Genomic DNA, 25546 nt, shown 5'->3' on the forward strand with positions numbered 1-25546 from the left:
CAAGTCAAATCACACACAAAAAAAAAAAATCGTCTCCCTCTGACTTTTGTTTAATTTTCTACATAAAAATATATCTCAGGTTTTCCTGCCTTTCTTCTAAAACATCACTAAACTGAAGACAAAGCTATGCTACCAAGACAACAATCTAGCATTTTTGTTCTGGAAACATCTTCCGCCATCTGTGCAGACGGTCTCAAACAAACAGGAAAATAAGGGCAGAGGCGAAAAAAGGTGTTTTGTCTCGGAGATAAGCGATTGTTTTCTTTACGGGAAACATGAGAAGAACGCGGGATCACGGGGAGAATAGTATGTAAGGGTGGGACAACGTATCGATATCGGGTATGTCGTATCGGTTCTCTTTTCTAAAAAAATGTTTAAATGCCTGGTTCAAATATACGATAACACTACTGCAGCTTTAACTATAGCAAGTATGTGCAATTGTATGATTATTGTATAGTTGCTGCATTACAATATGATATCGCAAATAAGTGCATTGTATCGTTTTAAATATAGTATTTGTACACAGACGTGTATGATGTATTTTATAGTCACTCCATCACAATTGTATCATGGTACTATCACGCAAATGACACAAAATATCATACCGCTATAGTATCCACACACATCATATATTCACACTACTGTAACTGTATCATAGTATCATGTGTGCTGATATCGTATGCGAGGATTCTCCATTTCCAATTCCACTGGGCGGGGTGCAGCAAGATACAGTATAACAATCACCATGTATTATTTCCCGGAAAGTTACCGTGTTAATATAGTATCACGATACTGCAACTTTAATATCATCTTCGTGAGTCACCCTGATCATGTATTCTAGCTATAGTAATCGGATCAGAATACTATCGTGCTGATATCACTAACCAACAATATCACCCTGTTAAGTATCATATGGACACTGAGCGATACTGTGGTGTTGTATGACAAGAGTCCATAATTTCCTCTGCTCATACAGATGGGACAAATAGTGATATTGCCATGTCATGTATCGTTTGATATCCGGTATCACTACAAATCACCTCCTGTATCGTCAATCTACAATAACTGTCTCATGAATACTGTGGTGCTAGTACAATGTTTGCGATTCTTGCCTCCGGAGGATAATGTTTGATTTTTGATAAGTCGCCAGTCAATGGCAGGAAAACACGAGCGTTCCTTTCCAAACGTCTGCGCTTCTCATCAACGCGTGGGCGTTGTGTTGTTCCGCACACCTCGAGCTGGTAAACACGGAGGAAGCTTGTTGTTGTCGTCGCCCTCGCTTTCGCAACGTCCTTGGAACGCCGACTGTAGCGGCGAGCGATACGAGGAACGCCGCTCCTCGGAAACGGGGGAGCTGACGCCCTCAAAGCATCATGGGAGGACTGATGAAAGGGAGAATTGTTTCACTGCAATTGTGTGCTTGTATAGCCCACGCAATAGTGAGGCCGGGCCTCATCATCACAACATTCTTACATACGTGGCTGGGCCATCGCTAAGTCCAAACAACTCATTAGTTCCCAGCAGGATAGAACTTCTGCTCATTGAAATTGAGATTAACGTAACATAACTGTACAGCATTTGAATTCAATCTTCCTATTTTGTAATTTTAGATTAAGTTTTGTCATTTTGAATTGTGCAACAAAGCAAATTGTTAGCCGAATCGCATAGTTGCCAAAGTCATTTATAAGTTATTGTATACTTATAAATGACTTTGGCAAATCTGTTATCCCAGCAACAATGAAAACTTAAAAAAATAAATGTAGACTCTCAGTTATCCAGCTGACGATGATCCCCAAAGGCTGAGTCAAAGCAGCTGGACTCTTGTTTACGGAGTTTCTCATTTTGATAAAACATTCAAAAATGTTTTCGCAATTCCGCTATCAGGCTTTGCAATGTACTTCCTTGAACTAGAAATATATTGCTGGTAATAGGTAGACTGGTATTAAATTTGACCCCCACCCCAAAAAATAATAATAAAAAAATTGAAAAAAGGATAGTTGCCGATATCATGTTTACTTTTAGAAAAAAAAGACCAAAAAAAAAATCCAACAATCAATAAGAATTGAGCTGTTTCAGTTCAACCTTTTGTGGATTACATTTTTTAGCAAGTACATAAAAAACGTATTTTTGTTTTGTTTTTTTGGTAAATGTGACCAACTTAAAAATGACAAGGCCAACGATGTCGTATGTTGGCGAATACATGTATCTGCATACACCACCCGCATTGTGTCATATGGCGACACGATTCTCGAAAATGACCATCAACGCTAAATGCTGATGTTTAATTTTTCTTTTTTCATGCGTGAGTCAGTGCGGTATGGAATGCACACAGATAATGTACATCTTACGACACTCTTTAGCCTACATGTCATCCGTGATTCAGTCCCAACTGGCGCATGAGTCAGCCATTCATCGGCCTCCTTGTTTGATGGAGGGCAGACAGGCGGATGGGATGGGCGCGGGGGTCTCACCCGAGGCTTGTTACTCATGCACACCATCACACCCTTGTGCAATTATCGTCATTTTAGAATCACATATGTAAGCGTGGCTAACGGGAATTGAAACAAGAAGTATGATTACCAATGTGGGCGGGGTTCGGTGAAATTATATAGTTGTTTGAAATCTGAACATGTCCTCCCCCCCACTCCCGCCCTCTCAATAGAAATTGAAGTACTTTTTTGTTTCTGTTTGACTCAATTACATCAATGTAAGCTCTGGATCAAGTTTGGTAGATCGTGACACGCTAACTACCAAGTAGCCAATGCGCTAGCAAGGTTAGCTATTTGAGTCAACTAAACTAATGGCTTCACCTTTACATTGAGTTGACTATTTTTGGTTGAGTATAACGCTTTCTTTTGTCCCCATAGCATGTAAGGAGCCCCCATCGCCCCCCCCCCCAATCGTCCCGCTATGCCCAATTATTGATCCAACCTTCAGTTTTTTGATGGAGTGGGTTCCTGGGGGGGGGGGTCCACACAATAGCTGGGCCTTTGGGGGACAAGAGGGAACCACTTTGTTAATCTTACTGTCACATTGATTAGTTAAATTAGAAGAATATATTCTGTTTGTAACATAAAACAGACTTTTAAATGATCAGTAAGTAACAGAACAAAGCCGGAGTACAAATTTTGTGAAATCTGAATGGTGAGCACATAATTTATGGTCAAAGGAGCGCATCGATATAGCACCTTTATTATTTTTTATTAAAATGGGATTTTTCAGCAATGATAGTGTAAGGCACGGTTCTATTATTTAAGTTGACGCAAATCTCTTGTAGTCAGCTACAATGTGTTCGCTGACGATGCTAGCTAAGGCTAACCTGCGCGCTACAAGGAAGGTCAAAAGTAGGTATACACTTTTAGTTTATTACATTTAGACTTATAACAGCAACATTTTAAACCAAACCTGGTTTTAGTACATGGTTCTCCCTCCCTTAAGTTTTTTTTTTAAGTCTGTACCTAGGTTTGGCAGTATAAACATACAAATATGTTTTTATTGTAATAATAATTTTACTGTTTATTATTATTTTATTTTTAAAGATATGAAATTGGAATCCATTTTAGCACTGAATTTGTCTGTCCACCATTAATCAATACATTAATTTAATTCTGAATCGGGATATGTTAAAATTTCAGGACACCAAAATAATACTATCTACTTAAAATGGGATAATTTAATCCAGAGAATTTTCTGGATGTTTCCTGGTGACGTAATACAAGTTTAGGCCACTCGATGGTGCTGTTCCTCACACCTTACACCCTAGTTCTCCATTTTACCATTTGACCTTTCAAGTGAGACCAGACAGGGAATGCTGTTTCTGTTTTCCAGCTGAGTGAATTCAAAACAAATAGAGTGCGCTCACACGTCCAATCTTCGATAAACGACAAGCGATAGGAAAGCTGTTGGAGTGAAGGGAAGCAGAGAAAAAGGGAACGCGCACGTCCGAGGCAACGAAGCAGGGCCGAAGTGGAGGACGGGGGGGGGGTTCACGGGGGTGTGGTTATCCCGGCTGCCTGCCTGTATATAGAGAACACTCAAGTGCAGCTACACACATCCTCTTAGACACACACGCACAGAGAAAGACCGAAGACCAGAACTTTCTTCATGCTTTTGCTTTCGGATTAAAAAGAAAGAAGTTGGATTTTTGGCAAAAAGGTAAATAGACACACACGCACGCACGTACACACACACACACACACACACACACACACACACACACACACACATATATATATATATATATATATATATATAATTGCGCTAATTACTTTTTTATTGACTCTGTTTGGTGAAAGGACACTCAATTGTTCCAAAGGCTACAGGATGATCTCTTCCAGGAAATGCTTCATAAAATCATCTTTTTTTTTTTAAATATTAGGTTTTGGATAAAGTGCTTTAAAGTTTGCCGTCTGAATGCATGCTGTTGTGAAAAAAAAAAGGTTCGTAAATGGAGAAATGATGCCAAATATAAGCCTGTACAAAACCTGATTTTCTCTCATTGAATGCATCTATGTGAAAATATTTCCAAAATTCTAATTTTCCATTTAAATATGAATCTATATTTACCTTAATTCATATTTTCTTCCACTTGTATTTTGTTCATCAAGTAAGTTAACATGTTTTACGTTTCATATTTTTGTCTTGAGCTGTGTGGGACCAGTCGATCACAAATAGTTTCTCAAAATTAACTGCATTCATTCTGAATATTTATTCTTATAAAATGTATTCATATAGTTACACTTTGTAAAATAGTTTTTGTCTTTATTTGTTTTAAGGGTTAAATGTAACTATGATTTTAATAACGCAGGTGGTGTTTCCCCCACACTCCCACCCCCAGTCCAAGAGGTTACTGAGTCCAGCATGTGTGTGTGTGTGTGTGTGTGTGTGTGTGTGTGTGTGTGTGTGCAACTGGTCATTGTACCTGACAGCAGTACAACAGAAATGTCACCTGTGCTAAATATCCTCCACTTCCACACCTGAACGAATGTATTTTCCACTTAAATGGCATTTATTTGAAACAATCTACCATGTAAGAATGTCTGACTCATTGTGCGTCCTGTACAATGTGACTCAAAGTCCATGCATTGGGGTCAGAGGTAATCTGGAAGCATGTAAACCTGCTATGATGAAAGCTAATTGCTCTGTCACAGCCCGCTCAAATACTTGGATGAATGCATTGTACTTACTGTCAACAGCAGCAAGACTAGTCATCAGGATTGTATCTTGCGAATTGTAGCAATAATTTAAATACTCTAAATAATGGCAAGGAAAGTGACAAATGTTCATAAACAACAAAAATTAGTATGTGAACAAAAGTTGCGGGAATAGTGAGCACTGTTCTTTGTAGCAGACTATATCAAAGATGTACCTGATAAAATGAAACTGCTATTACTTTCTGTTGGCGCAAAAAGCAGGATGAGAGAGGATGGCGATATTCAACAACAACAAAAACATGTTTTTGTTCTTGTTTCAAAGCTACACTGTTTACAGAAATAAGTATGCCACCATCTAGTGATCTGTAGTGAAGCTACACTCAATCTAAGCGATAGTTAAGACCAAAAATAACTGCAAAAAAATCACAAAATAGTGGGACTGTGAACCTGGAACTTTCGATGAATGTACATGATGAAAATGTATCAGGATTAGTTAGCATCATTGTATCGAGTAGAATACATCAAGAAATAGTATCTCCACCGCACACGCAGTGGTCAGTGGAGTTACAACTCATCAAGAATAAATAAACCGTATTAGTATGTGAACCAAATCAGCAAGAATTGTCGGCAGCTTTTTCATTTCCTACGGTATATAAGAATAACATTGAATCATTTACGATATGACCTAATGCTACCTAACTTTACATCTGGCGGCATATTTCAGACAAACTGGATATTTTGTTGCCATTATTGATTTTTTTTACTTTTATGATGTCATTTGATAAGAGTTTCTAATGTTTTTTTGTTTTGTTTTTCTTCCCCCCCCACACCCACCCCCACACCGTGACCTGAACACCTCGGCGGGTGTTTTATTGCACTGCTGCTACTGCAACAAAACATTTGTGTAAAGAGTGGTCCTGCCCATCCCATTATACTAAATGTGTGTGTGTGTGTGTGTGTGTGTGTGTGTGTGTGTGTGTGTGTGTGTGTGTGTGTGTGTGTGTGTGTGCGCGCGCGCGCGCGCGCGCGCAACAAAAGGCGCAATCATGTAGAAAACAGCGCAGCAAAGATATTTTCCTGAGCTTCATTTCACTTGCCGGGGGTGTGGCCTCCCATTGTGTCCTATGATCTGATTGGATAATTAATGATGCTATTTATGGAATCAGCAGGCCAAAGGCTCCATACAATGTCACATTTTCAGGGGGGGGGGGCATGGGAACAAACTGTACACGGGAAATGAACGCTTAGCTCAACATGCGCGATAGTTTTACATGAATGTCACCAATGTTGCGTAATACATTAGTAGCTTCATTAAATAGAATGTAAATAATGAAACGGGTTTGGCCACATTCTTTTTTTCGACGGACGTATGGCCGTACGTGAAAAAGACATTTTCGCAATCAGTGGTTCTTTACAGAGGACAAAGAATGAATGCCTGCGAGTATTATTATGTTGTGTCTTTACGTGTGTTACTCGGGCGTTCTATCCAAATTCAAGTTGTTTCAGGTTAAAATGAGAATTGATGTCACAATCATTTGTCAACTTTGTCAACCCGAACTTGGTTTAGCCCGTCAATGGTATTTAGGATAAAGGTAAACAGACTTTCTTAAGTAGTTGCTTTTCAATGCACAAAGCTCGTAAAGTTAGCAATGCTTGAATCCAAATGTAACACAAACGATGCTAAATAAGGACATTTCGGAGATGGGGAAAAAATGCGGAAAATGCTTCTTTCCCTGGGAAGCGGCCTTTCGCCATGACCTCCCCCATGATGCATCACTCTTCATTTGGAGAACATTTCCATCACCACCCGGCTAAACAAAGTGTCGTATTTAGCTGCTGTTTGTCTTGGCAGCTTCATTTAATTCCATCTTTTTACCCCCCGCTCGCAGACTCATCATGAAGCTCCTCGTGTTGGGCGCGCTGCTCCTAGTGGCGGCGGAGGGACACGCGGCGAGAAGCCAGTGGAGGAGGTCCAAGAGGGAGCTGGCCGCCCCGCTCCACACGGGCGGCATTCGCGATCCGCTGGGCTCATACTGCCAGCGGCGAGGCGGCTGCTGCCCAGGACGGGACGACCTGTGCACCGTGCCCTATTTGGACACCATTTGCTACTGCGACCTCTTCTGCAACCGCACCGTGTCCGACTGCTGCCCCGACTTCTGGGGGCACTGTCTGGGCGTGGAGCCCCCATTCATTGGTATGTACGGGTGGGGGGGGGTGCACTTTGATTTTTTTTTTTTTTTTTGTGCAGCAGTTACCCTTGTGTATTTTAATTTATTTATTCCACACAAAATATCAAATTTGAAGAAAACTAATTTTATTTTATATATTCGGGAAACTGGTCATTTCAATACTAATTGGCACCCCCCCCCGCCACCCATTTTTTTCTTTTCTTTTACAATACAGTCGACCCCCATGCGCACCACAAATTCACACAGTCGATTAGATTTTTTACAATTAAAAAAAAAAAGTTTTAATACTTTGGGCATTTTTTTGGTTATGTGCCCCCATCGTTCAGAGGAAATATACACAAAATGTTTATCAGCGTTTTACGAACAAGAACATATGAGCAAAAATTGGGGGTGAACCGTATTTCTGTTATTTACCAAAAAAAATGTATTCTTTTAAATCTCTTCAAGATGAACTCTATTCATACAAAATTTTGATTTGTACAGAGTAGTCGTACAGTCATACCTCGGTTTTTGACCATAATCCGTTCCAGAAGGCTGTTCAAAAACCGATTTGTTCGAAAACTGAAACCACGCTCTTTTAAAAAAAAAAAAATCTTTATTGAACATGTCTGTTCACCATGGAACGCTAAACGAGGAAGCGTCACTTCCACGTCTACCCGAGGAAGCGTCACTTCCTCGTGTAAGGAAGGCGAGAGGAGTCAAGTGACGCATTCAAGTGCGCTCAGTTTGTTCGAGAACCGAAATTCGGTCGTCATCCGAAGCATAAAAAATTTTTGGTCAAAAACCAATTTGGTCGAGAACAGAGACGTTCGAAAACCGAGGTTTGACTGTACTTATCTGAATTTACTTTTGATTTAATTTTATTTTGATTTTATTTTTGGCTCAAATTTATGCTCCACAAACTTCTGCGGCTGGCTTTTAAAAAAAAATCTAGACATCCTTTTTTTTTCGTAAAGACGTGGCGTAAAAAATGTGCCCTGAACAGCAAAAATCCACCTGAGAACAGAAGGCTTCTTATCGAGTCACAGCACGAAGGTGGGAGGTCGGGACAAAGAATGTTGACTTGTGGCGGGGTGGGGGGGGGGCACACAGGCCACGGGGCTTGCAGGACAGGAGCTGTAAGAAAGGCTCCTTCCGCCATCCTAGTCGATCATTTTCTAAACACTCACGTCTGGAAAATTCAGAATTTTCTTGACAAGTCACCGTCAGAGTTGCGACTAACGTGTCGCCAATGACATAAGCGGCTGCCTTCACTTTACCTTGATGGAATTCCGCCACTGCCAACCTTAAAGGCCTTCACAAACTCAGAGGGGACCTCGCTGCGAAACCCCCTCGCACCTGACCAGGAAACCTTGCGCACCTCGTAAATTCTCCGTCGGCTCATTCCGAGAATTCCGACAGGCAATCGCTCAAACTTCAAGCCTAATCAGCGACATTCCCCCACAAAAGAATGTTACAAACATTCCGATGGGAGATTAGGAGGACTACTTTGTAACCAGGCTTTCAAGGGTTACTTGCGCCACTCCGCAGTCTGCGCTTTCTTTCCTCCAGAGTCCTGAATTCTTCCTGCCCACAATCAAAAAATTTTAGTTTTTTTCTTACACTACTGTGTACCTCGAAATTTCTCCCAACACGCACGCGAACACAAGCTGCAGATTTGCACTCCGCAGTCTCCGCATTGCTGCAACACCAAGTTTCAGGGCTGCCCACAGTCTCTTCTCTGATAAAATTGGTCTCCTTACGAAGGCCAAGAAAGAAGTAGCCCTGATTTTACCCTTCGAGGATACACAGCTGGATGCCCTGGACACTCAATGACTATACTCCACATTCTCCATTTAGCCACACCACTCAAGTTGTTTTGCCACAGTGTCCCCCGAGATAAAAGTCCGCAAACGCCACCAAATGCCAAAGTGATACAAATGAACTGTCCACAGCGTACCCTGATTCTCGACAATGTTCAATTTGCTGTATACTGCCCTTAGTCTCCTCTTGGATAAAAATGGTCTCCTTTACCGTGACCTGCAAGTGGAGAACTCTCTACAGCACACCTTTATTTATTTATTTGCATTCGATATGTGGTTTTCCCAGTTTGACGCGGTTTCAGTCAGACATTTAGCGATGGAATCAGTTCTTTTGTGAGAGCAAGTCAGAAACCGGCAAAGTCCTGACTGGGAAGTGGAAGAGAAGCGAACAGCACATTCCTTCGCTGGATTACCGGAGCTCAGTGCTCCTTCACCTTCCTCTCTGCCTGAAAACAATACTTACTATCATCACACTATTGTGAGAGCAAAGCAAGTTTGTGTCTCAAGATTTCAGATTTTACCTGTGAAGGTTGTCTCTCTCCTTTCAGGGTCCTGTGAAAGAAACGGGAACAAGTTCCTTTCGGGACAAACATACAAGGACAACTGCAACTTGTGGTATGTAAAAAAAAAAAAAAAAATACAATGTAGCCTTCACTTATTTCAACAAAAACGTTATCTGCTGTTGATCCGTTCCCAACTGTGACGCTTCTCAAGGAGGCTTGGTTGGAATTCGGACAGGAAAGATCCAGAGAAGTAAGAATAGAAGTTGATGGATAACGTCAGACGAGCAAACACAGACGCCCGGATGCTAAAAATAGCCAGAAAACGTCACGTATGTTCTCGAACCACAAAGGCGCCTTGTTCGTGTTATCACGCGCGCCAAAAACCGACAACTCCTACTTGCTCTCGCGATCATTTCCCAAAGGCGCATCCTCCCATCCCGCCTAAATCACAACAGGCAGGGAGGCAGACTTGGCGTCCGCTCCCTCCTCCTCATTAGCGGCTTCTGAGCCCATGCAGGTGCTTATCGGGGCCTTCCGGCGCTGATTTCGATTTATTTCAACCAATTTTTTTCCATTTATTTGGGGCAATTATGATTCCGTCCTGTGAACCCTACCGAGCAACAAATAACAAACCAGGGGGGGAAAAAAATGCTCAGATTTTTCATTATAGTTCAGCCGATTACGATTGCACCCTGTGAACTCTGCCTAGCAACAAGTGTTGAACCTTAAAATAGTAGTTGTAAAGTTTTACACTGAATTATTTTACATCTCAAATGCCTGTCGTGGCTTTTCTGTTTATTCGAGAGCAGTTATCGAGTTAACTGGATTAATGTCAACGCAAAGTCTTCCCATTGGCCAATGGGAGCAGTTGTGATGAATTCTGCCTAGCAACAAATTTCGCCAAGAACACGAATGGACATAAGGCCGTCGATTTCTACACCTGTGAGCGAGCTTAAAATGTCGCAGCTGGCTATATTAAAATGTTGGGATGTTTTATAATAAATCCTTGAATTTTGGGCAGTTTCTGCCATTTTCCTGTTTTATATTTCTACATATGTATATGATAATTAATGCAGAAAAGCGACTCGGTTGAAAGAGAAAAATTCATGTCCGTAACGTCGTCCTGTTTATTTTTATGCAGACAGCCTTGACGGCTGTATGCCAAGTTTTCCATTTCAGCTTTGCGATCTTTGCCGAGCAACAAGGCAAAAAATTTTTTGTTGATGTTGTTCATTTTGTTTTGTATCCTTTGTAGCACATGTGGCACCACTGGACGTTGGGAGTGCGAACAGAACACCTGTCTGATGGACAGCACCATGATCCATGCTGTCAACAGAGGGAATTATGGGTAAAACAGATGCAGAGATTGTCATTCTTTCAGTATACGGTACTTTTGGTGCCATTTTTGGGGGGGATGGTGTGCTGTGATATTTTTTTTTTCCAATGTAAAATATATCGAAGCTTGGTTAATACGGTTATGTCGTACATGGTGGGACCTAATGATGCGGCTCTAACCAGGTGGAGGGCTGCTAACTACACCCAGTTATACGGCATGACGCTGGAGGAGGGCATCCGCTACCGACTGGGCACGCAGAGACCTTCCAAAACCACCATGAACATGAACGAGATCCAGGTGATGCGAGAATCTCAAGGGCGTATGTACGTCACGTCGGTGGATTTTGTTTTGTCTTCGTAACTGGGGCCCAGAGATCAAAATGTCCCGTACGCTCATCATGCTGGCGGGTCGGTATGCATTGTGTGCACTCTGGCCCGGTGCATTACATAAGACCCCAAGCAAAACATGGAAGGGATGGTCCGCGATTTTGCTCCAGCGCACCCCCACCATCCCCCTTATCCAACCCCCCTCCCCGCCCCACAGCATTCCATTCCACCTTCTTCCGCCTGCAAATCATCGCCTCCTCACGTTTTTGTCGTTGTCAGCGTGTTGCTACCTGCACCTGTGTCACGATCAAAACCGTTTGCGAAAGACCACTCAACCCAACCCAAGTCACATGCTCATGTTACCACTTGGCGTTTTGGTTAATGAGCGAAACAACCGCGTGATTTCACGACTAAAACAACTTATATAGGTGGACTGAGATAGTCGAAGGTATGGCTGTTATGTTTTGATAAATTCCAAAGACTATGCGGACGACGGCGTTCGGTTTCAGGTTCTCACGTTGTCCGTCGTGATACATTCTTGTGGTGATGAAGAAGATTCGTCTTTCCTTGTCTCAGATGAACATGGATCCCGAAGGCGACGTCTTGCCCGCCAGTTTCAACTCTGCTGACAAGTGGCCTGGCAAGATCCACGAACCTCTGGACCAGGGCAACTGTGCCGCCTCCTGGGCCTTCTCAACAGCGGGTAGGCTACAACAAGACTAATACCCCCCCCCCCCCCCTCCACTTTCCCTCAGAAAGGAGGCAGAGACCTCAAAATATTTTCTCTTGATTTTCTTTTTCTTTTTTTTTTAGCCGTGGCATCAGACCGAATCTCCATCCAGTCCATGGGTCACATGACGCCTCAGCTGTCTCCGCAGAACCTCATTTCCTGCGACACCAGGAACCAGGCCGGCTGCGCCGGGGGCCGCGTGGATGGAGCCTGGTGGTATCTCCGCCGCAGAGGGTAAGTTTCTGAGCCATGCCCCTCCAAATAATGCATACACTGACCAGTTGCATAACAGAACTTAGTTCGTACATTTTGGGGGGGGGGGGGGGGGTAACCTTTTTTCAAGAACTAAGCCAATTAATCGTTTAAAAAAAAATAAAGCTATGGAGTCATATGCATAGTCATTTGAATCTTTCCAAAGTCGACAGTCATGTTTGTCACCTACAAGGAAATCAATGTTCTCGCTTAATCCATAAAGTAACATGATGCTGGTGTTAGCCCGTTACCTTAAATGCTAACGTTATGTTAGTCATTTCAATCATTTTCAAAAATTACACTCACACTCATACTTCGTTTGCTCCAAGTCAAGCAATGATTTCCGTCACATCCGTAAAAAAAATAATGCTACTTTGTTGCTAGCTGGCTCGCCAAAATGCTAAAGTAGTGTAGCAAGCTAAGCTAACTAGCTACTTGTTCTCTTACAACGGGTGAATTCCGTTCAAATTTTGCATGCCGATGACTGTTTTGGGTTTTGTTATTTCAGGGTGGTGACAGAAGACTGCTACCCATACACGCCGCCGCATCACACGGCGGCCGACGTGGCCCGCTGCATGATGCAGAGCCGCTCGGTGGGCCGCGGAAAGAGACAGGCCACGCAGCGCTGCCCCAACGCGCACCACTACCAGCACAACGACATCTACCAGTCCACGCCGCCCTACAGGCTCTCGGCCAACGTAAGCGCAGCGCCGCGTCAAATCCATCATGCGTCCAGTCATGTGGAAAAGTAGGGCCCTTGGCTTCCTTATTTGGGCAAAGCATCACCTTATGTTGGCTTGCATTGACCCGGCGATGCTAAACGACAGCTGATGCCTCCTTCAGTCATCCGAGCTCGCCTGTGAAGTCAATAAATCAGGCATTAAGGACATGGAGGGGGGTGGAAGGGGTGCGTCGATCAATCTTGTTTTTCGACTTTTAGTGCACTCGAGGGATGTAACGATTTCTCCATTTATGTTGTCTCTTGTAGGAAAAGGAGATTATGAAGGAGATTATGGATAATGGCCCCGTGCAAGGTAAGGCCATGTATTCTCATTTATTTCACTTTGTGTCCATTGGGAGATATTTAAGACAAATACTGTATACTGTATAGTGTATAGTGTTCACGTAGCAGTAGCGTGTTAGGCTTAAGTGTGCATTAAAAAATGGGAAGATTTCTTTTTTTTTTAATCAATGAAAATGTTTTGTTTTTTTTTAAATAAAAGTTAAAGATGAAATGCAAAGGTATTGTACTAAGCCTCCTCCAACTGGATGTCATGTAACTACTTTGCAGTTGCCGGTCATCTGGCCCGAGTGAGCAAAATTACCAATGCTAACCCTAGTTCAGCGACTAGAGAGCAATTTTACCCGCAAATATATTTATTATACATTCATTTATTGTGCATATTGTAAATATTGTAATTTAAAAATTGCATGTCAATATTGATTTTACAAATGCTTTAAAAGATTCATAGGCACTGGGTGGGATTAACCTGGATTTAAAAGCATTTACACTCTGGGGCTGACTTCACATCTTTTTCCATTTGCGTGCAGCATCACAGCTAAATGCTGCTTCACCATGTTTACTTGGCCCTCTGGCATTTCATTCAAATTAATATTTCTTCTTATACTCAGGACCTAAACCATTTTGTGATTTATGTGGTACAAAAAAATGATAATCACACAAATTCATCCAAATGTGCACTTGCTTTTTTAGGGGGGGGGCATGATGTCATCGGGTCTCACGTGCCGCAGGAGGGTTTTTCTTATCCGGCTTTGACCCCGGTCAGCTTCCGTAACTGTGCTCGCCTCACAGTCTGGTGCCCATCTGGACCACTGTCAAGTTTCCCTTCACTAGACGAGGCGCGCATGTGTGTGCGCGCGCGCGCATGCGCGCATTTCGCTTCTTGTCTGATTGTTCGGAAAGGCCAGGAAGACGCATTGGCCCCATGACAAGTTTCCTTTGAATTCCGAAAACAAGCGCCCGTGTGCTGTCTGTGCGTCCAATTGCTGACTCTCTTCATAATTTGCGGGGCGGCGGCGACCCCCGGTGTCTAATGATTCCCAAAAGAGGAAATTTGTGATACATTCTTATTTTTGGAAGAGTATGAAAGTCACACAAAGGTAATGGGTGAGCAACATGTGCCCTGGAATGATGTGACTTTTTCGCAAAGGTGGTTGTCGTATATTTCAGCAATGACAATAAAGTATAATGTGATTATTTGTCGCAGCCATCATGGAGGTCCACGAAGACTTCTTTGTGTACAAGAGCGGCATCTACAAGCACACGGACGTCAGCTTCACCAAGCCGCCGCACTACCGCAAGCACGGCACGCACTCGGTCAGGATCACGGGGTATGTAAACGCGGCTCACGCTGGAAATATGAATCCGGGTTGAAGACCCCCTACCCACCTCTACTCCCGTAAGCCCCCGTCTCCATCCCCCATGGTCTCGTAAGAGTGTAGACCGCAACTCTGTAGACGTCTGCCACACCTGGCTTACCTGACTCGCGTTTCCGTCATCACTGGGCGGATGAACGTCTGCCACTCAGGAATGCATTTTTTTTTTCCTTCCCTGACCGCATCCGAGACAAAACACAGCCGAAAACGTTGAGACTATCTCCAGACAATCAGTCGCTTTGGGGTCTCTTTTTCATGGAATGCGTGCGGGAGGTTTCGACTTGTAAAATGTCAGTACTGCCACTTTTCCTCGTGAAATATTTCACTCATCCGTCTGGCGTCGATGACACGTTACTTACCAAATTAGGAAAATTGAGTGGCTTCTTCCGAATGGGTCCTTTTAATGAGGCAAAAGAATGTGCACACTCCTAAGCCATAAAAAAAAAAAAATGCATTCTCAGGTGGTCAAGCACATGCCAAAGCAACAGGTGGTGCTCAAAAGCCCATCAGGTCAATTTAGCCAATCAGACTCCTGAAGAAAATCATTACCGGAATAAGAACAAAAAAAAAAACTAGTCCAAGAAGCGCGATTCATCCATCTGAAGTTTCTGTGTGAATTGACGCCATATTATTTTGTCATGTGGTTGCACAAAATAAAATCATTAAAATCCAGATCATTTTAGATGTCCAGGCCAGATGATTTTATTTTATTTGACAAAATAAAACGGAGTCAATTCAACACGCCATTTTTTTTTTCAGCGCGGGACTCATTAGCTTTGCGTGTCATTCCCGTTTCACACACAGACATGATGAACCTTTAAATCGTAGGTGTCAAACTCAAGGCCCGGGGGACAGATGTGGCCCGCCACATCATTTTAAGTAGCCCGCAAAAGCAAATCAAAAATGACAACTTCCATGATGCGTGCTAAAATCTGTCCCAAAATTTCACATTTTCAGAGGTAATAAGTTATGCAGCCAGCGACAAAAATGATTTTGACACCTCTGCTTTAAATCGTCATGTCCCGATTATAGCTAAAAACACGAGTAAGCCTGCACAGCGTCGAACGTGACGACGTGAATGCGGCAGGGACCAGAGAGGGTCGTTTCGGGGGAACCCGAGTCGCCCAGCCCGTGGGCGTCGGGAGTGTTTTGATAACGGTACGCGTCCCTTTAAGCCGGCAGCCTGGGAAAGTTTGCGGAACAAGCATTGAGCTCCACTGTGGTGGAAAGGGCATTGTCTGGGGTGCTGATCCCGAGCGCACCGGGCAGAAGATCGGGGGGACGTCCACCCACAGAAAAAGGTCAGGATTGGGCCAAGAGGGTCAAGTTTTTTGAAGCGAGCTGATTCGGGATCCAGCATTTTCCAAACGGCCGATAACACGGCCCAATGGATTAAACAACATGGCAGAACATTTCCTTTGGAATTGTGAGAAATGTTCCTCGAATTTCTTCTTTACACTAAATCGGCGACTTTTGGGGAACAGTTTCTGCGTCCCGATCCCACAATTTGCCGGCTCGCGTTGTCCGCACAGCTGCTCGAAACATTGTCGATGAAAAAATCAGAAGGTCCTGACTGACAGGTGACGATGTCCGAATCTGTCTGGTTCCTAGAATTCCTTTCCCTCCTCTTCGGATAAAAGATAAAACGGCATCGGCTACCGGGCGTTTCTCAGGGGGAATGCAGAAAGTTCCGGCTTGCGAAAAACAGGATGGGAATTGGCTCAGGGAGGGTCGATGTTTTGCACAAGTTGGCAGTAGCGAGACACGGTGGGAATTATGACGGCGCCTTGCCAAGATATCCCGAGTGCATAAACATTGGCAACGAAGACGGGGACAGGTGAGGAAGGGCTTTTTTTTTTCTTTGCTTGCTTTCTTTGAAATATTTTTGGGCTCAACCCGGCATCGGCTTCCTCGCAACCTGTCCTCTACATCCCGTTGTAAATCAGGAGAGGGGAAAACAGCTATTTGGGTTTTTTTTTTTTTGAAGATCCAATGACAGACATCTATCTATAAATCTTCCCTTTTGGAGGATGGTGTTGTCAAGCGCTTCCTGTTTAGATGAGTAATGCTGGGATTTTTAAAATTCCATCAACTCAGTCGCATTTCTTACTACGCTCTCTCTCTCTCTCTCTCTCTCTCTCTCTCTCTCTCTCTCTCTCTCTCTCTCTCTCTCTCTCTCTCTCAGAAATTATGTACATGAGTGCGGGAATGTTCTTTCGCTAGCTATTATCTTTTTCAATTTAGCAAAGCTAGCTAGCTCTCTCTCTCTCTCTCTCAGATTTGATGTTATACTTCAGTGCGGGAATGTTATTTAGCCAACTATCTTTTTCAATTTAGCGAAGCTAGCTAGCTAGCTAGCTTTCTTTCTCTCTCTCTCTCTCTCTCAGAAATGATGTTGTACATGAGTGCGGTAATGTTCTTTCGCTAGCTATTATCTTTTTCAATTTAGCAAAGCTAGCTAGCTATCTCTCTCCCTCTCTCTCTCAGAATTGATGTTATACTTCAGTGCGGGAATGTTATTTAGCCAACTATCTTTTTCAATTTAGCGAAGCTAGCTAGCTAGCTAGCTTTCTCTCTCTCTCTCTCTCTCTCTCTCTCTCTCTCTCTCTCTCTCTCTCTCTCTCTATGACTTGTCTTTCTGTTTCAGTCCAGCCTTCTAATTGTACCGTCACTGGTGAGCAAATTTGGTGGGCAACTCTGTCACGAGTGGATCCACAAAAAAAGACCCACAAAAATTAATGTCTTGAGTACAGAAGCTGCCATTTTTTTGTTCAAAGCGCCCATTTTTGTGTCTATTACCATCTTGGAATTCTGTTTGCTTGCATTAGTTTGATGATTGACAAGAAGTTGGCTGGGCATTTCTAACATAACAGCACGCCTGTATTAAGGACACTTCACGAAAATTGAACAGGAAGTGAGACGTTTGAGAATGAAGCAGCCATCAGGGCCAATCGGAAGCAGATAAAGACTTTAGAGTTGGATAGTCATTTTCATTCCACTTTAAAAAATATATATATATTTTAATGAATGTAATTTAAGTAGCATAAAAATTCCAAGACCATATTCTCTGCTTTCTTCAGGTGGGGTGAACAGTGGGACTCAAACGGCGCTCCCAGGAAGTACTGGGTAAGATGAAGAACATGCGCTTCCTGTCCTCTTCAAACACATGGCGTAGCGTATCCTCAACGTGAGATCATTTATTTATTTATTTTTGGGGTGTCAAAGGTCGCCGCCAACTCCTGGGGCAAGAACTGGGGCGAGGACGGTTACTTCAGAATCGCCCGCGGCGACAACGAATGCGAGATCGAGACCTTCGTGATCGGCGTGTGGGGCAGGGTCACCATGGAGGACATGCACGATCACCACCAGCACCAGCAGCAGCGTCGCCGCCACATTTAGAGTCCCCACGGGAACCACAGCAGGAGCCTCAGAACCTCACCCTCATAGCCTCCCACCCGACCCCCCCCCCCAAACCACCCACGCTAGCAGGTGGTCAACCACATCTAAGCTCATTTTCATTGCCTCGGCGGGCGTCTGAAGAAGCGCACGCCAGGCCCCTCAGGTACTGTTCCGGAGACCGCATTTCCCCAAATTCCTCAGCTTCAGAGCAACAGAAAGGCACGTGGGAAGGGAGATGATGAAAGACAAAACCTTTTAAGTTGGTCTTTTTTTTTAATAACCGTTAAGAGACGTCAACGGAGCAGTTTTGGGAGGAGAGGAAATCTGAGAGGCACAAATCCAGAAAAAAACTAGCAATAGCCACGCCCACACCTTGCCTGTAATACGATCCCCATGTCAGAGTGTTGACTTTTTAGGACAATGCGTTTCCAAGTACTAGCTGCAGGCGGTGGACTTTCATAATTTTGCTCTCTGAAAAAAACAAAAACAACCATACGTGTTGCATGGGCCAAAATGCCTTTTTGAGAACGCATTGATACACGTGATTATTGTTGTTATTATGATGATGATTATTATGATATATTTGTGCAAATTAGTCTTAACGCGCTAACGCCGTGTTGTTCGAAGAATTTATTTTGCTACCCGTGTACTGTATCTGGTGATTATATATCGTGATAATTACAAATTCAACACTCATGTGGCTTATTTTTATACGTCGATTGCATTGGTAGCCTTGGAGAACGTCGACGAAAAACGCAACTTTCCCAGCGGTATGAAACAAATAGCAACAAGGATACTTTTGATCTCCAACTCATGAAACCTGAAGAAACAGATTTAATGAGGTTACGTAATTCGATACCCGCCTGCCAACTAATGATCCATTTGACCTCTCATTCCAGATGTAAGGCTAAGCGACTATTTCCTATGCCAAATAGGGAGCCCACTTGTTGCTATTCTTCAGAAGGCAACTATTTGACCTGCTCAATAGCGAGTTCACTTGCAGCTATCCTTTCATACACACCACTAAGAGACTATTTGGCTAGCTAAATGGTGAGCCCAATTGTAGCTGTGTTTCCTTTCACTTGACAAAGAGTGATCCCACTTTTGACTCTGGCTCCATCAGAAACTCACCTACCAAATAGTGAGCCCACTTGTAGCTCTCCACCTCCTGAATCATCAATTCCATCTACCAAATATCGAGTTCACGTGCAAGAACTCCTTCATGACCAGAATTAAGCAAGTATTATACCTGCCAAATAGTGAGCCTACTTGTAGCTCTTATTCCAAAACTCTTTGACTTGCCAAATAGTGAGGTCACTATTGCTACTGAAAGTGTGCATCGTCGGGAAGAGTAATGGTGGGGAGGGAGGGCCTGGGGGGGTTCGACCTCCCCCAAGCAGGGATTTCCAGCTCTCACTTGAAAGTGAGGTACGCTGTTATTATCGCTGGCCTTCAATTACGCGCCACTTCAAACGCCGTAATCCTGCCTCATGATCTTTTGCGCCGTCGCGCCTTCCTTCAGATTTCAAAGACAAACACACACACACACACACACACACACGATTGGACAGACAAGGTGCATCTTGTTGTCGCCCTGATGGCCAGATAGGGACTTGCTAGTCTCAACGACAACCAAAGAATGCCAACATCCACTCCACAATGGTGTGTGTGTGTGTGTGTGCATGTGCGTGCATGTGTGTGTGTCTGTGTGTGTGTGCGCGTGTGTGTGTGAACGCCACGGTCACTCGTGTGTGTCGACATTTATTTATAATAAGTTAATTAAGATACACTGTACGTTATTCCTCTCGTATCTGTGCAATGTTACGCTCGCTATCGGCATACGGTGCGCATTGCATGTAATGCGAATGTCCTGTTGTGCCGCACATTAAAGTCTTTCCACCACCTTCCTGTCTCCATTGTAGTGTTTTTTTTTTTGTTTTTGTTTTTTAGAGGGGGAGGCATGGTGCCCTTTTCTGTTTGTCCTTTTGGATAAAATTAGTTGAATCACTCTCAACATTTGAGCATACGTCATAAGAAATTAGAAAAAGGCCTTTTTTCTTTTACTCCGCAGTGTCTAGCTCGCGGCATCGCGCCCTTTTCTGTCGGCCCGCAATCTCTTCTCAGATCAAATTCATTGACTTTGCTGCATCACTCCATTTTCTCGCTGCCCACAATCTCCTTTAAGGTAAAATTTGTGGTCACTCATTTGTCGAACAGATTCACTGTAGTCCCATTTGAGGATACACGGCTAGAAAAGATGACAATTACAATGTTGTTTCCACTTTGATGTAGTGCTCCTTTTTCCAAAGCCCACAGTCTCCTCTCAAATAAAATTTGTGGTCGCACTGGTTGGTTATGGTAACATTTGAAGATAAATAACTACAAATGACGAAAATACTAACATAAACTTCAAAGTCTCTAATTTTCTACCGTGCTCCATTTTCAAATTTTTTGACCGCATATGAAGATACACTGCTAAAAGTGACAAAAATTCCAATATTGGCTCCACAGTGTCCTTGTTCCATCACTCTATTTTCCCATTGCCCGCAATCTCCTCTTGGATACAATTTGTCATTGCTTGTGCCTGTACGCCACATCATTCAGCAATAAACGCTTATCTGGTGGTAGGAACCGCCCAGCAAGTCCAAGTGGGGAGAGTTGGATTGTGTTGTTTACATTTCTCTCATTGTTTGCACGTCAGCTCGCGGACAAAGCAGCCATTAGCTCAGCGGCGAGTACCACGCTCCAACCCCACCCTAGTTTGGATCAGGAAAGCAGGACAATCAGTGCGGGCCCCACCCTGGCACAAACAACAGAAACATGTGCAAAAGGTTTACAGACAGCATCAAAGGAGAATATTTCACTGGTGGAGGAAGTACTGCCAAATTGAAATATCCTTAGGAAGCCAACTTATATACTACATGGTCGTTTATGTCTGCTATGTGGACTAATATTTGTATACTGCAGACAGACAGACATGCAATCCCCCCGCGTCCCCATAGGAAGGTTGCTTCAGGGAAGGTTGGGGAGGGGGGTTTCTTCCCATTGACGCTTATTACGTTTAGAAAAAATAAGATGCTAAATAATTGTTCAAACCAAAGAAATGTATTAATGAGTGAACACTGGCACGTGAATAATACTAGAAAGGCTGCAGGAAATAGAGATAGCTATGAGTAACTAATTACATAACTTCCAAATAACAAGATGTAGCAGTTTATTGGGTTTTATTTTTTCAAAGAATTCTTTCTTTTCAAATTATTATTCGTTTCTAAACTCAACTAATTTGAATATTGCTGACAACTGCTTCCAGTTCCTCTCAACCACAAAACATGTCTAGTGCTGTCATCTTGTGGTCAATAATAGTACACACAGGTCGGGAAAAAAAGGAAGCTGATATAAATGATCCTGATATAAAGTGCTAAAAAAAATTAAGGAAAAACCTGGAGTTACATTGTGCTGTTTGAGTGTTTCCTTTTTTTTCCCCCCTTTTTTTTTTGGAGCATTATATATATATAAATGAATCTTATTTGTGAAAAACAATCTCTCTCCTGCCCGTCTGGAGCTGCCCTGGTCAACGCAATGTGCTGAAAGGTGCACTTTCCTTTCAGCGTGAGCATTGTTAGTGCTTCGTAGTGTGTGTGCAACAGGCAACACAATGACAGACAACAGCAGCGATTGATATCAAAGTTGAGTTACACAATCTCCGCTTGGATGAATCAGCGCATCTTGGATGAATTTTGCCACTCCGTTGTTAACATGGGAGGGTACACAGCTATAAACAACCAATCTAACGTACGTTCTCCACTTTGCTGCAGTGCTCCATTCTCCCGCTGCCCTCATCTCCTTTTGGATAAAATATGTCATCGCTCGTTAGTCAAGTATTGTCATTGTAAACTTTGAGGACATGTGGCAAAAAATTAAATGCTGTTGTTAGCTCCTCAATTTCCACTTCTTTTTCTGGCTGCCCACAGTCTCCCCTCGGATAGAAATTGTGGATCTCATATGTTAAACTGATTTATCATAACTTTTGCGCATTCAGCACTAAAAATGGCATGAAATGCAAATGTTAGCTCTTTGGTCTTTGTTACTTTGCTTTCTCACTGATGGTTGTGATATTTGAGGATGCATTGTTTAAAAATGACAAGAAATGCTAATTTTAGCTCCATATTCGTCACTTTACTTTGTTTTCGTGGTGCCACAGTCTCCGCAGAGAAAAAAATTGCAGTCACTAATTAATTAGAAATAATTTCTTAATTTGAATTTCATAATATATAAATATCCATCCATTTTCTAATCTGCTTCGCCTCACAAGGATCGAGGACAATATATCTCAACTCAACTGTATTTAGAGAGCACTTTCAAACAGCCATTGCTGCATAAATAACAATCTAATAATTTGAGGATACACCACTAAAACTGACCAATTTTTAACAGCATAAATACCCTACAGTCGTCACGGGAGGAGGCACTTTATTTTCTCACTGCCCACAGTCTCCTCTCAACTCAACTGTATTTATAGAGCACTTTCAAACAGTCATCGCTGCATACAAAGTGCTGTACATGGAGCAATTTAACATATACAACAAACAGTAAAGCAAAGCGGTAATAAAGACGGTAGAAAGCACCGAACAGCAAAACCAAGAACAAATCTAAATCATGCTGTGTCAAATGCCAAAGAATACAAAGTGGGTTTTGAGGCGGGTTTTGAAGATGGGCAGCGATCTCTCGGATAAGATTTCCAAATGTGTACTATATATAAAAATCCGCATATTCCCATGATTGTTCCAATTTCCGGTGGGGAAGATTTGACCCGCTCGCAACCCGGAAGCAGACGCTAGTCGCGAGTTGCTTCCCATCGGTGGAGTAAAGATGGCTGACCAGGGCGCCGCAGATCCTGCTAATAACAACAATCAAGCTGACGCCGGGGAGGGCACCATCATTAAGGTCACCGTGAAGACCCCCAAGGACAAGGAGGAAATCGCCATCGCGGAAGATTCGTCTGTCACGCAGGTTCGTGGTGGCTTTTCGAAGGCCGGCGGCGGGCGGGGGGCTTGCTGCGCGTGTGCGGGGAGGGGGAAGAGAAGCGAGCGTCATGCCCACAACTTCAGCTAAACAGCTAGCTTCGTTAGCATCAACGCCGTGTTTACCGGCAAAGTGCGACACTGTTGAAATCATTTTTTTTACACTTAGACTATCACCTATTTTTTTTCAACAAACATGTATGCGCATTATTATTAAACTTTCCAAACAGACATATATAGTCGTGTTTAAATGTGCGCTGTGGCTAACCGGTTAGCTGATAAGCTAGCCGTGCTAACTCAACGTTAGCTGTGTCGTCAACGGAGTGTCAGCTGACGCTCGGAGTATAAAACTGTGCTCGATTGTTCCAAGCACTCGTGTGGCTGCCTTCGAGCGTGTTTTGGGGATTGGCCAGTTGCCGCCGCTTCGCTCCACATTTTGGCCAAGCTAACGGAGGCGTTCTCGAGTCTGGAACATTTTTCACTGTCACCGCCACCGACTGACTGAGTCATTGCTCGTTCAGCCTCCCTGGGAATTCACACTCAAGACCCGCAGCGCCCGTTGGCTTGGCGACGCGTTCAAGCGCCTTAACACAGCATCACTTGGAAGTTATTATTCACCTCAAGGAGTAGATGTAATCATCTGCTTTCAAACATCACGGAATAGCTGGAACTGTGATTTCAATCATCCCTACAGAAAAATAGAACACCATTGTCTTTCGATGGGAAAAAAAATCAACATGTATTGATAGTTAAGACTAGGAAAGTACTTCATTTGAGTATTCCCCAATACCAAGTAACCAATACCAAGTTTAAACTAAATAGTGTTACAAACGTACATTTATGTTGAGAATGACGTATTTGTACAAATATGACTGCATGCGTTTTAGGGCTGCAACAAATTAGTATTTTAACAATCGATTAATATCTTGATTATTGTTGTTTTGACTGGAGTGTCAGTAAACAGAATAGATAAGATTATGATCAGAGAAGAACAAAAGAGTCTGTCAACCTGTGAATAGCGTAGCCCGAGTAGGCATATGTTCACTGCACATCGTAAACAACTCTCCCTTTAGTTGAAGCCATACTGTCGTTTGTTTACCAGCTGATCAGTTGTTAACTTCCACTCTGCATACTCAAGGGTAAGGGAAGAAACGGTTCTCAATCTCACATTTCAATGACTACAAAGTACCATTAACTGTTGTAAACCATTAACTCTGGTCAGGGGTTATCTTGTTTGCCCTTGACGGTCTTCTTCCGGCAGCACAGTTTTATCATAATTAGGATGGTGAGAGGTTCTGGATTACATTCAAGAGTCAAAATTGTCAATAGATGTGATTTGGGTTTTTCAACAAGTGTCCTGCAATTTACTGGTTGTCACTTGGGAAACAAACACATCCGGTGTTGCTAATCAAACAGAACGCAGAAGTTTGGGTTTGAGATTATTAGGGTATTTGTACACAAGCGAATGCTCGGACTACATTACAGAACTAAAATGCTATATTTTTATTTTTAACCATGACTTTCTTGACATATCAGAATCAGAATCATCTTTATTGGCCAAGTATGTAGAACACACAAGGAATTTGTCTCCGGTATAACATATATTACATAATATATTTGTCTGTCGTGCGTCTTGTAGTTCAAGGAGGAGATCTCCAGGCGTTTCAAAGCCAAGCAAGACCAGCTGGTGCTGATTTTTGCAGGCAAGATCCTGAAGGACGGCGACAGCCTCAGCCAGCACGGCATCAAGGATGGGCTGACGGTGCACCTGGTTATCAAGATGGCACAGAAGTAAGGCGGTGCGCTGGTCAAATAGTAGCCCCAAACCGGAAAATGTTGATAGTTTAAAATAGATATTAATCCGTTTGGATGAATAAATCCTTCGACAGTTGTCTAAGTAAACTCTCCCAGTTACTGTGGAATACATATGTCAATCTGCATAATTTATTAAATGCCATGTTGAGGGGCTGGAGATCAGTTTTTTATCAGCATCGTCAATAATAAACAAAATATGTTGTGTTATGAGTTTCCAAACACCCCATTTGCTTGCCAACTTTCTGGAGAATCAACCACCATTATGTGTTCAAAGTTTAAATCTGCTACTGCTAATGGTGGCTAATTTAAGTAAAGAGCATTGCATATGTTCAGTGATACTTTTACAGTTTACCCCCAGCGAGTCCCAGGGACTCGCTGATCAGAAAAGTGAGTCCCATTATGCATTTAGAGTGTCACGAATTTTGAAATGGTCTACTTATTCAATTGCATATTATAATAAACAACAACATATACAGACATTTATAAACAAATGCTGCAAAAATTTTAATAATTTAGTAGCAGGCCTGAGGATTTCCGAGATTCACGGTAACCGTTTTTCGGTTCTGTCGGATTACCCAATGGGAAACCACGGTAACTAATTTTGGGTTTCGTAAACGTTCATC

General features: G+C 42.9%; 2 protein-coding genes across 3 annotated transcripts in view; both read left to right on the forward strand.

Annotated features, from left to right (window-relative positions):
• The first annotated feature begins 4008 nt into the window (after positions 1-4008).
• tinagl1 (tubulointerstitial nephritis antigen-like 1) lies at positions 4009-19991 on the forward strand. Its single transcript, XM_086136600.1, has 12 exons — positions 4009-4155; positions 7043-7347; positions 9693-9759; positions 10903-10995; positions 11166-11280; positions 11886-12012; positions 12123-12273; positions 12800-12989; positions 13280-13325; positions 14520-14643; positions 17769-17814; positions 17914-19991. The coding sequence occupies exons 2-12, from the start codon at positions 7050-7052 to the stop codon at positions 18085-18087; spliced, it is 1431 nt and encodes a 476-aa protein (XP_085992726.1). The 5' UTR covers positions 4009-4155; positions 7043-7049; the 3' UTR covers positions 18088-19991.
• A 2938-nt stretch (positions 19992-22929) lies between these two features.
• Positions 22930-25546, forward strand: part of ubqln4 (ubiquilin 4) — an 11187-nt gene continuing 8570 nt past the window's right edge. For both annotated transcript variants that reach the window (XM_086136293.1, XM_086136294.1), the window contains exons 1-2: positions 22930-23097; positions 24748-24899. In XM_086136293.1, the coding sequence (XP_085992419.1) occupies positions 22957-23097; positions 24748-24899 (293 nt within the window). In that variant the 5' untranslated portion in view covers positions 22930-22956. The remainder of the gene's footprint in view (positions 23098-24747; positions 24900-25546) is intronic.

This window comes from Hippocampus guttulatus, chromosome 18, assembly GCF_054856545.1.
Source record: "Hippocampus guttulatus isolate MCC_2025c chromosome 18, RoL_Hgut_1.0, whole genome shotgun sequence".
Classification (NCBI taxonomy): domain Eukaryota; kingdom Metazoa; phylum Chordata; class Actinopteri; order Syngnathiformes; family Syngnathidae; genus Hippocampus; species Hippocampus guttulatus.